The sequence below is a fragment of the Harpia harpyja genome, chromosome Z, assembly GCF_026419915.1.
Source record: "Harpia harpyja isolate bHarHar1 chromosome Z, bHarHar1 primary haplotype, whole genome shotgun sequence".
Lineage (NCBI taxonomy): Eukaryota > Metazoa > Chordata > Aves > Accipitriformes > Accipitridae > Harpia > Harpia harpyja.
Window position 1 is genome coordinate 112998510 of NC_068969.1, and position 12555 is coordinate 113011064.

The 12555-nt window shown below is 37.8% G+C and overlaps 1 protein-coding gene across 5 annotated transcripts in view; it reads right to left on the reverse strand.

Moving 5' to 3' along the window:
• Positions 1-1543: 1543 nt before the first annotated feature.
• Positions 1544-12555, reverse strand: part of SMAD2 (SMAD family member 2) — a 52594-nt gene continuing 41582 nt past the window's right edge. For all 5 annotated transcript variants that reach the window (XM_052776888.1, XM_052776889.1, XM_052776887.1 and 2 more), the window contains 6 exons: positions 11928-12002; positions 10569-10622; positions 9253-9465; positions 7338-7475; positions 7033-7177; positions 1544-3468 (listed from right to left, as the gene is read on the reverse strand). In XM_052776888.1, coding sequence (XP_052632848.1) covers positions 3345-3468; positions 7033-7177; positions 7338-7475; positions 9253-9465; positions 10569-10622; positions 11928-12002 — 749 coding nt within the window. In that variant the 3' untranslated portion in view covers positions 1544-3344. The remainder of the gene's footprint in view (positions 3469-7032; positions 7178-7337; positions 7476-9252; positions 9466-10568; positions 10623-11927; positions 12003-12555) is intronic.

The following is a 12555-nucleotide window of genomic DNA, read 5'->3' on the forward strand; positions in this document are numbered from 1 at the left end:
AGAAAACACCAGAGCTCTCACCATGTTCTAGATTTGTGTAACAGCAACTGCAAGCCAAAGGACTCCATGCAAGACACTAAAGTAACAGCAGAGAATTCCTGTTGCAGAGAGCTTACCACCTAGATAGGAAACATGCACAAAAGGAAGAGGGAAATACACAGAGATGATGCTCTAATATCAATTCTCACAGTTTAAAGGTGCAAGAGTGAAGGCTTTTGACATTGTTCTCAAAGCCTCGGCCCTGGAACAACGTCTAAATGAAACTGGGTTTTTCTTTGGAGGGGGAAGGGTTCTGAAATGTCAGCTCAGTGCATCCAAGCTGCTAAAAGGCATCTCAAAAATAATTTTTAGGCTCAGGTATTTACATCAACTACCTGATTTTTCATTACTTAGCTTTGGCAGTACTACGAAAATCAGGCTCAGACAGGGCTAGTGACAAGAGAGAGATCAGAAACCAGGCAGACAGAACCCCAGTCCAAACTTAAGGCAAGTTACATACATAGTTTTTCCAGCTTCACGATACAGGTAAGCAGCTGGCTACCCACACTTAAAGTATCTCCAGTTACGAGTACTCCCTGCTTGGCAAGTATTTTATTTAACAAAACAGCCTCATCAAAAAAAATAATTCACTTTTCATTTGTACTTTGGACATCGATACTTTGACTGGCAGAAGAGAAGAGGGATGAAGTCACATTCCTTACGTACCACAGGCATTCCACATTAAGATGGTTGAGCAGGCACTGGTCAGATTTTGAGGAAGAGCAGAACAGCAGTAGGGTAAGTCAGAAAGGCACTGGATTAAGAAACAGGAGTAGGTTAAAGTTACTCAAGAACTGCCAAAGGCATTTAAATGAAATACAGGCAAGCAAACATTTTAAATGCAGATAAGCTCCCTTGTTCCACTAAGCACTGGCTGAAACAGTAATGGCAGAATATTTTAGTAGTACTAACAGAAGTCAAAAAAAGTGACTTCTACACAGACTGAGATGGCCTTGCATGCAGACAGCACCACAGGTCCACAGATAATGCCTGCAGTGTCCTTGTACATGACTTGGAAGTCCGCACCAAAAAAGGGTACAGTCAAGGTTATTACAATGTTCAAGGCAAAGCAAGTAATATCGGCGTAACTGAAAGAACACATACAGAAATCCACAGTAAAGAGACTACAGAATTAGGTCACCCAACTGATTCAAGCTGCAACCTGCTCATAAATGCAATGGAGTCTTTCACCCAGACAAGTTGCTCTTATCTAACTGTTTCACAGGTGAAAGTAAACATCTGAGCTAGTAGGATGTAATTTGATCATGGCAGAAAAAAGCAACTGCTTTAATAAACTTGATCTGGAGTAGAAGTCTGTATCACTAAACACACACAGATCCAGAACCTCCACGACAGCTATATAAGACGTGATTTTAACATCTAAACTATACCTTTCTAGCCACAATGTGCGGGACACTTCTGCCATTTATTTGGGTGGGTTAGAATGATTTCTAACCTTCCAGAGAAAATACATACAGCAATTAATAAAAAAAACCAACCATCATGAGAATTAAAACTTTTATTAGTGTATTCACATATTAGGCAAATGCAACACGCATGAAGCTTATTTCTTAGGTTCACAAGTTCTACCAATACATTAGTCTACTGGTAAAACTAGCACAAACTGGTAACTGCTTTGCCAATTTTTTTAAAAGGTGTCTGGCCCACTTTTTCAAGGCTTGATTTTTGGTATTGCTTCTATGCCCTAGTCATTATGGCATAAAAATATCCATCACTATCATCAATTCAGTCAACTGATTAAAAGCTGTAACACTGGCCACATTTTTGTTCTCAAAGCTAAATTATCACTAGCTGTACTTACAAAGTACAGTACTAGTGTAATGGATGAAACAATGGGAAAAACAGACAAAGGCAATCCTGCTACTGCCACAATAACAAAAGAATGACAGACAGCTAGATCACAAGATTGTTAGTAAGATGTATATTTTTCAAGTCAGAATAACCCTTCTATACAGTTTCCCAACCCTTCCCCAACCCAGACTTATTTGTAGAATATATTTCAGAATATTTTTAATATGGTGCAGCTGTAGTGTCCAAGGGTTCACAATAACATGCACTGTCATGAAGAACCTAGAAGTCCTCCTTCGCTGGTCATACCTCAGCAACCACTATCCTAGAGGTTTTGCAGAAGCAACTACTTTTAATAACAAGGCCCATTATGACATAATGAATGCGTATGATCTGGTATGTAAGTAAGCTATAGAAAGCCACTCAGATCAGAAATTTAAACTCTGTTACTGAAATATGTTAAGAAGCTGCATCTATTTAAAACCTATACGAAAGAGTCTAGTTTACCCTGGGAAAGGATTTTTCAAGGTATTTGGCTCCAAAACCTAAAAACCATGATTTTTAGTGACATCTGTTTAATGAAAAAATACAGATGTAAGGGGTAAGCCAATAACCTTGTGTACTTAATCCAGTATCCAATGCTATAGTAAATTCTCATTCCATGAGAAAAAACACTAATTTCAATGATTCAAGGTACAAAAAAGTCCCAAATTACATCAGTGCCAGCAATACTGCTGGTAACAGATGCATCAACTCAGATGGGTAGGGAAAAGTAGACTCCTAGTGTGATGGATACTTGGAATTTATAGTATGAATTCATTTTAGGCCCCATTAAGCATATAAAGTGTCTTAAGATTTCACAGATGAATCTCAAGACATTTCTTTCCCTTCCAATGGAGGGATTTTCTTTTTCTTTAAGAAGGCAGCAAAAAGTTAAGCTTTTCTACAAGGAAAGTCTGCTTTTTATGTTTAGGACAACTCGAAAACCTGCTTATATAAAAAAATATAAAAGAATAAAGGAGTAGAGTCTTGGAATTTCATGAGAGATTTGCCCCAATCAAAAAAAACAAACGACTATTTATGGGAACTAAAATGTAGAACAGCACAATACCGTGATATTTGAGATCATGATACATTACCTGTACATATACTTAGCTATTCCATGTTATTGATAAACCATTAGGACACTCAATTATATACCCAATAAAAACACCATTAAGAGTCTTTAGAACTGTCCCTTCTTCTTTCTGAAGAAGGCATTTCTATACACTAAATTTTCATCTAGTATCAGAGTATAGGAAACAGAATCCACAAGGTGCTTTAATTGATGAGACCTCAAGTGCTGTTTTTCTTTTTTTTTTTTTTTTTTTTTAAAAACCTTTTTGGATAGTAAACAGTTCATGGGGACCACACACAAATACTACGACAGACGAGCTGTTATATTAAGTCTGTTGATTGGACTCGATATTTAGCCCACTGGTAACGGAGGAAGGAGTTTACGACATGCTGGAGCAGCGTACTGAAGGGGAGCCCATCTGAGTCAATACTTTGTCCAACCATTGTAGAGGTCCATTCAGATGAAGTTCAATCCAGCAAGGAGTGCTTGTTACTGTTTGCCGCCTAGAAAATAAAGAATAACAGGAAAGTCAGAAAGCAGCTTTGGCTGCCATAAAGTTCTCCATCATATGATCAAATATGTTTCCATCTGCAGAAAGATAAAAATCTGCAACCATAACTATTACTAAGCTTTTTTCAGACAACCTTTGAAGAAAAAAACCCCAACCAAATAAAAAAAACCCAAAACACCCCACATATATAAGATACATCAATAATTACATGCTTATCCACAGTACATCGAGAATATTCTGCTCTGGAGAATAAGATAAGAACTGCAGCATTTGCTTCAAGTGCCAGACGAAGAGCCTTACTTCTAAAAAGAAATTCAAAACTGAAGATTGTCCAACCAATGTAGTGTTCACATCACAGATAGCTGTGTGCAGCTCTATCTTAACCTTCAAAGGGTCTGCATGCATAACTGGATTTGAATTTTGTAGACAACTACTGAGAAATATGGAATAGAAACACTTGGCTCTGCACTGTCAGCATGGTCAAACAGCACAATGCTATGGTGATCATAAGGTCTGGCTTTTTGGAGTAATTGACAAGGTAAATGTATAAGGAAACTGCTAGATGTTGTCAGAAACACTACATCAAAACACAGTGTGTGGTTATACTGTGCTAACTGATGCTATCTCAAAGGAACACCAAACTTCGTCTCCGATTTCCTGTGATCTTATACTTCTACATGTGTTTTGTAGCGTAACATCCTCACACAAACAATTTAAGTAAAAATTGTGTTTCCCTTCTCTTCTACATAAACTTGCCTGTAATTTTCCACAATAGAAGCCCTTAATTAAACACCATGTAGAAAGCCTCAGTAAAGCTGAAGGAGTGACAATCATAAAAGCTTCATTCACTCTCCCATATATTCTCGTTTTAGAGACCTGTTTTTCAAAAATCCCCCTCCTCATCTCCAAAGTAGAGAAATCAGTATTGGACATACTCTGCCTGAGAAATCCTGTTATTTCACTGTACCCACTCCAGGCATGGGAGTTTTCTCAAACTAGACTGGCAAGACTACTGTTGCTAAGCCAGTTTTTCCTAGTAATTCTAGCTATCCCAAAGTCAAAGCAAGGAGGCATTAAGATTCAAAGGCAGCAGATTAGTCAGGCACAAACCCAGCCCCTTCATTTTTACTGTCAGCACTGCAACCCTTCACTTTAAGGAAATCTGTTTATATAAACAGAGGAACTGAAAAGGCAGAAAGATTAAGCCAGTGAGAGGATGGATTTCAAAAGCTGTCTGTGGTTTCACATTTTCTAGGAGAAGAAAGCAACTGGGGTCTCTGCTCTCTCAGCACTTTAAAAAACATTGTTATCTTAGCCCCGAATGCCTATGCCACAACAAAGTGATCCAATAGAAGAACAATCTAAACCACAGGAAATACAATTCCATTTAGTCTCAAATCCTCTCCCAAAGAAGGAAGTTCATTATTCCACCGCTGTCAACTCCCCTACAATATGTTCCACAACACACTTCCTCAAAATTTTATAACTGGTTCTGTTCAACAACCCTGGCTTTGCACCACACTGGCAAAAGTTGATGAAATAGTGACAGTCTCTCAGCAGCCATCTCAAAGCTAAAACTCAGCCTCTTCTACCCATGGACTTCCAGTTCACATATCACTAAGTCTCTGTTGTAATTACCTCTACTTAACTTTCTTCAGAAGATGACCCTAGACAGGGATAGTTCCTGTGTTAATGTGAACACTTGTCTGCTGAACTTCTACCACCATCCTCAATTCAAGCCAACATGTAACAAGCAAAAAGCTATAAACTATTTTGTCTACCAAGCTCATAAAATCTACCACCTTGCCATATCTGCATGTTTATGCACATATGCCATATGCCTAAAATGTAAGTAATGCTTTGGCTTTGCCAAAACCTGTTCTATGAGAAACATTCTTGACATAATAATGAAGCACAGAAGTTTTAACAAGAATGATGGATTTTACAGTGCTTCCTGGTCTATTTTGACAATTTGGACTACATTCATTTAAATTCAAGGTTGTGTTTGCAGGAACAACCTCTTCTTGCTTTAATCACAACTGCGGCATAACTTACAAGTTTTGTGCATCAATAATTTATTAGCATCATCTTAAACAGAGATGCAAAGAAACTAGTTCAGCATTATGTCAGTAATCAGTTTCTGTGCTGTTCTGGCAGCGTTTTCACTGCAGCTTTTTCAATCGTATGATCTCTGAAGGGCTTATAGACTACTAACAACCAACATTCTCCTTCCTTAGAAGTAACTTTACCAAAAGCCTCCCCACTGTTTTAACCCAGCACTTACACTCCATTCACTTCAAGTTGTGTCCATATAATCTGACTGATTAAGCCTCTCTTCTGTTCTGATTTGAATGTTGTATTTAATTATGCGTAGCATGTATACATACTCCTTTTGAGCCAAATCCAACAGTTCTTTAAACTTGAGCCAGATTCTTTCTTGTGTACCTCTTGCTAACAAAGAGGTACCAATTTATTCCATTACTCAAATTTCTCATTTCATCTAATTAGGCTTTTACAAAATTGGCTTCATTTAGCTGAGAAGCCTCCCCCACGTACTGACGCTGCTATTTACATGTATATATTTCAAGAGCACATAAAAGAATCAAAACCCCAGGATTCACAGTGGAACATACATGCCATTATTCAACTTTAGAAGTTATATGGATTTAAAAAAGCCATTATGTATTGCAATAGGATATTGATATGTCAGACTTCATTCTTTCAGGGGACAATTTCTAGAGAGGTTTAAGGGATTTGTTTAAAACCACAACCCTAGCTCTCCAAAACAATGAAATCTTTAATACTGCTCAGTTAAAAGTCAATTCCTTTTCTTCCCAAATTCCCATACTACATTGAAAACAGACACTGTCCTCAACTATAGCTCTTAGTTTGTGCTAATAGAGAATACAATTGGAATCTATTCAAAAAGCAGATAAAAGACTTTTTTCCACTCAAAAAACTGTTTTTAGCAGTTTTACTACATAAACACAGTCATCTTACTCCTGCAAAGTTTTTCCCACTACAAGTTCCAAAATATTTGCCATCCCTTAAATGTGTGTTCTCCAGCTGTTCTATTCTGCAGAACACACTCCAAGTGACTCCAATTCTTTCCACTGGGTACTATCAACTGCATCCTGCACCACAACCTAACGAACTCATTATACTCCATATAGAACAGAACAGAGACTAAAATGACTGTATGCCTAAACCAGCAAATAATCTCAGAGCACAATCTGTGAAACTTCCTAGATGTTGTCAGTGATTTCACCACAATAAGCAAGCAAGCAGGACTGAGCGAGGAAATGGAACTTTGACAACATTCCTTGCTCAACAGCTGACTTCAGTGCAATACCAAAATCAGTTTACTCCTCTTTATGACTTAGGAGCTCCACAGCTGAGGGGGAGAAAGAGGAAAATATGGCTTCAACTTGCAGACAGCATATCTACAATAGCAGTAAGAAGCCTGTATGTATGGCTTTCAAGCCAGACAGAAATAGTGTATTAGTGAAAGAAGAAAAATTAAGTCTAAATTTAAAAGCAAAGGGTTTTTTCTTACCTGTATTCAGCTCCCCATCCTTTAACAAAACTCATTCTTATGGTACACATTCTAGTAAGCTGGTAAACTGCTTCAAACCCCTGATTCACAGATTGAGCCAGAAGAGCAGCAAATTCTTGGTTATTAAAGATTTTTAGATTGCATCCTATAAAGAAAAAAAAAAGTCTAAAGGGTACAATCGATGAATACTTGTGTTTGCTACACAGAAGCCCAAAACTACGAAGGAACTGTCAAAAGGAAAGCAAATGTCATCCAGTGAATGCATTCACTGGATATTTTTATGAGACCTTTGGTAGGCTACTAACCTGGTGGAATTTTGCACACAGTTGCAGGATGCCAGCCATATCTTTGATTACAGTTGGGGCTCTGAACAAAAATCGCGCTATCGCTTAGGCACTCAGCAAAAACTTCTCCACCAATGTAATAGAGACGTACTCCCCTTCCTGTAGCAAAATTCAAAGGCACTCTCGTTATGTTATGACCCAAGCAGATTAACAAACAAGGGAGTATTTTGTTTCAGAGAAGGCCAAGGTTTTTCTTTACAAGAGAAACAGAAATCAATTATCTACAGGACCACACTGCTGGGCTGACAGCTGTAGCAGGAGGAGAACACAATTAACTTGCATTTTTCTCCCACGACACACAGTATTTGAAGGAGGAGCAGAATAATTTTTGGTCAAGAGTGAGACAGAATTTTCTAGCCATGTAATCCAAGTTAGGAAGCAGTGTTCATTACTAAATAACTTTTTCACTTAAAGAAATATCAAAATTGAAATAAAAAGATTAGATTCCACAGAATTAAAACTTGCGCCAATATTAAAGTGTTGTATGTGAAGTGGCACAGGCCACTATGAAAAAAAGGAAAACACAAGTATACCACTTCAACACTCTCCACTTACATGCATCCACACTACTTCACAACCCACTGCATACCCCTTCTCTGTAATACTTTGACAAAAACAACAGGACTTCATTTAGCCCTATTACAAAAAAACCAAACCGTACAAAATCCTATTGTTCACTTTTAAATTGTGATCTTGTGCTCTCTCTCTCCGAGTGGAAAAAAAATCTGTATGGGTTATTTCTATCATAACTAAGATAAGTAATGTACAACTGATCTCCCAAAGAAAACTATTTATAATTAACAGGTCCTTTGAAGGCCATAGTTTCTCTTCCCCTTTTTCTTTAAAAATATTTTTCAAACGAAATGCGAGCTGCTCTATAATAAAAAAGTGAGAGCTCCTTACATTTTTGCTTTTCCTCATCATTGACAATTTTGATCAGTCAGCATAGGCATAGCCTGGCTTTCTGCATATCTAAAATTTTATTAGACAAGCATTTGGCACAGAGGAAGTCAGAAAGTTCTACTAAAGAGGTTGAACTTTTACTAAAAAAGTAAGAAAAAAGAAAAAAAATCTCATGAATGTTGCTAAATAAAAGAATCGGGGGGGGGGGAGAAAGAAAAAAGTAGTTTATTGAAGAACTTAAAGCCAAGATGCTGCATTGTGGGAAAACAACATTCTTTAACTAACCATTACAAAGAAAATCTTAATCATGTCAAAACAGCGTGTTATCTCAAGGGCAGCTTCTCATTTCAGAAAAGAATTCAAGAAGTACTACCAATGTTCATTCTGCATTTTATAAATTAGAATAAACTAAGCAACATATTAATATTTTGTAATTAAAGCTTAAATTTCAATTATAAACAACTCTGAATATAAATGCTACCCAGGGCAGAGTGGTCCTATGAGGAGCCTGACAGCCACAACCCCACCCCTCGGGATGCTTTGGTGCATCGTCTTTTTGCAGAAGGCAGAGAACAGCATCGTGAGCAACAGAAATCCCATACAGCTGAGTGGCTTCCTCCTGTGTCACTCTCAGCCTGACAGCTGTGTAACTGCTGCTGCCACCAACTTAGTGACTACTGATTGAGGAAAGGCAGCTCCCTTCAGCTCCAGCCATCACTACATCTCTTCCCACCTGCAACTGGCTGCTACATTTCTCCCTGATTTCAGAAGTGGTGACCTCTGTGTCTTTCCACTTTTGTCGTTAGCAAGAGAGACCAAGCTCTCCTTGACAAGCCTGAAGAGAGAAGTTCAATGGCTGCTGCGCAAGGGTGAAAGGATCCCAACACACAGATCTGCCCATCCTACCCGGATCATTCCAGATAATTTCATGGCTAAAATGAAATTAAATAGTTAAAAGATCAGAGATATTTACCTATGTGTCGCCTTGTCATTTCCACTGTAGCATTTCTGTTTACATTGGAAAGCAGACCTAGACAAAATCGTTCTGAATTTGATGGATCTGTAAAGCCATCTACAGTCAGGGAAGGCTGTGATGCATGAAAGGTTTCTCCCACTCTTTGATTCAATTCATAATATGCTATTGAACACCAAAACGCAGGCTCCGAGTAAGTAACTGGTTGCAAATCTAAAAAAAAAAAAAAAAAACACACAAGTTTTTTTAAAGATAAGCTTAACACAGAATTTGAGGCTGAAAAGAAATCTATCTGCCCTGCTATTCATCTCTTCCAGCAACGACAGCGGTGGTCTTCTCAAACTACTCAAATTATTGTGCTTGCTGTCATTTTTACCTACCCCGGTAAACAGAATGGAATTCAATACTCCACACAAGGGAAGGAGGAGGGGGAGAAGGGGTGATCTAATCTGACCATTGCTCATGTAGTTCAGTACTTGCATTTTGCTCAGCAAAATGGTTAAGCTAATGTTACTGTGAGTGCCAGATGTTGAGACATTTCTGTTACCTTTCTATAACTTGCAAACATTTTGGCAACATTAAAGAAAAGGTTAAGCTATCAAACACTGAATCACACAAAGGAAAAAATATTAATATGAAAATGTTGTTCCCTTGTATTACACTAGATCTTATACTATCTCTTTATCTAAAGGCAGCTCTTAGCTCCTTTTATTCTCTCTTACTAGAGCTCAGTTATCTTCCCTGTGCATCTTCAGCTTTTCCTGCACTGCTTCCCCTTTTTACCTACCCTAATTACTTACTCAGCGTTCTGAACAGCATTTTCCTGTCACATCGTGTCACCATTCCTTAAACAAACCCAAGGGAACCTGATCTTCCTGAGGCATTTATACAGACACACAGCAGTGGCACCTGATCAAAGCAGGTGGGCAACTAATGCAGGAGCAACGATTATGTTGTGGTCACAGGTGGAACAGTACATGAGAAGAGCAGCAGAACACATACACAGGAGACAGCAAGTCTGGGCAGCACTATGGATAGGCTAATGTCCTTTAAACTATTTATTTTATAAATGCTATTCCCTGCACACACAACCATGTTATTCCTTCTCTTTGCTAGAAGCTCAACAGTTACAGAAATAGAGTAGTTATTAACAAGTTATTAACCCAGCCCTACTATGTTTATCATCAGGAAGCCAACCTAATAGTCTCCTCCTAATATAGATCTTTTTAAAAGTACATTTTCATTTTTAACTTAATTATATATATAAAGAAGAGTCATCACACACACAGAAACAATTAAAAGTATTTCCAGCTTACCCAAGCTATGATTAACTGGGGAGAGAGTACTAGGAGACAGCTCTGCTGGAGATCCTGTTGAGGCAATACAGATTGTTTCAGAGCAAATGATTCTTGTTATTTCAGATGGGTAGGTATGACCACTATCTAGATATACTTTTACATTAAAATTCTTTAGAATAAGAAACCTCAGAAATCCTACAACCAGTTTTCCAGCATGTCACATGCTTATTCTGAATTAAGATTACATTTAATTTTCCAGACTCCTGGGAACCTACCCCTTCTCATAAAGGCTCAATTAACATCTTAGTTGTTGTATTTGACAGAGCTCTCACTTCATGCACACTCTGTGAACGTAACTATTTGTGCACTTCTCCAGTGAGAAGGTAGTGACTTCTTCCAAATTCAGTGGAAAAAAAGCTAAGAAAAAGTGGACAAGACAATCAAGATATTACCTCTCTCTTCTCAAAGGAGAGAGTTTATCTCTAGAAAAGAACAAGCTGGATTTCCTCATTTGAGGAAATTATTCTTTCCTGGAAGGAGGAAGTAAAAAACTCAGAAAAACATGCAGTCTCCAACACAATTTGTGCACTAGTAGGCAAAATACAGAGAGGTTTTGCACAGAAACATTCCTACAAGGACTGCTGATGTCAAGCTTTTTTAATTAAGGTACCTATTGTCACATAGTGGGAAAATATTGCAGTTCTTACAGAAACTAGTACAGTTGATTCCAATTAACTGAAAAAGGTTGCTAACATTAGCTAACCAAACACACACTCAACTCTGCCAGCACACAGCAGGAGGTTCTTATCCAGCACATTAACTGTGCTTTGTCCAAGTCCAAGGCCAACCAGATTATCTAAAAACCCTTTCATACAAAGGCACAAATGCTTTATGTTTCTACTACTCTTTCAATAGAGCCTTCCATACAAGAATTAATTTGAAACACAGCAGAAGGGATAAGGTTGTCACAGTTCAGAGACAGGTTCTCAAAATGCAGCATTTCTGTAACTTGTTCAGGCCAACAGACATTTTGCTTCAATGAACCTGTTTCCAGAAGGTAAAGTTAGGGGTAGGTTGAAACCAGTCAGCTATTAAAAATCTATTTTAAGGCTTTCTGATGAAGACTTAATTAGACCTGTATGCTTTTGTTACGAAACAATTGAAATGTACTTAATATGGCACGGAATGTTTTGAAAGCATTCCCCTAGCAAAAACCTATTTTGTTCACAATTGACTGAAAGTGATATTTTAAACAGAAAACACCAGGTTGTACAGAGGGCTACTGCCGTCATCGTTTAGGCTGAATTCATGCTGCTATGCAGAGGGATCACAACTAGTGATCCCAAGTCTTCAGAGTAGTGAAAAAATAAATTTTACCTGTATCCATGCTTTGGTTCAACTGCTGGTCACTCGTTTCTCCATCTTCACTGATGTACCCTGGAGGTGGTGTTTCTGTCAAAAAAAAGAAAAAAACAAACATAAAATCCACCTATTGGTTCAATGACAGGGGAAATTTCTAAGATTTAGCATTTGAGGGTTTTGTCCTCAAGTCTTCATGAGCTCCATGTGATACCTGAACATTGAATTAGAATTTCATTTTGCTGTCGCTTTTTCCTTCCAGTGGGACTTCAAACCCATTACTTGCCTTATTGTCTATGTAAAATGTATCATCTCTTGTATGCCAGTCAATTGCTCAAATATGTTATATAATTAACAGATAATCCTTGTTTGTTCCATTTAAGACAAGATACTTTCACTACAGTGAGTAACAATTTTGCAATTGTGATCAACAGCTTTCACATTTAGTAGAATTACAAATGAAAAAAACCATCTGGTGACTTCTACCAAAAAAAAAAAAGTGAGCTGTCTTTATGTAGTATAACCATCAGATCAGATGCCCTCCCACACTTTATAGAAGCTGCTAGATTTAAAGGTTATTTTTCAGTTCAGTCCCCAAATCCATTTTTCTTCAATACCCAACAGTTGATTTCACTCATTAATAACT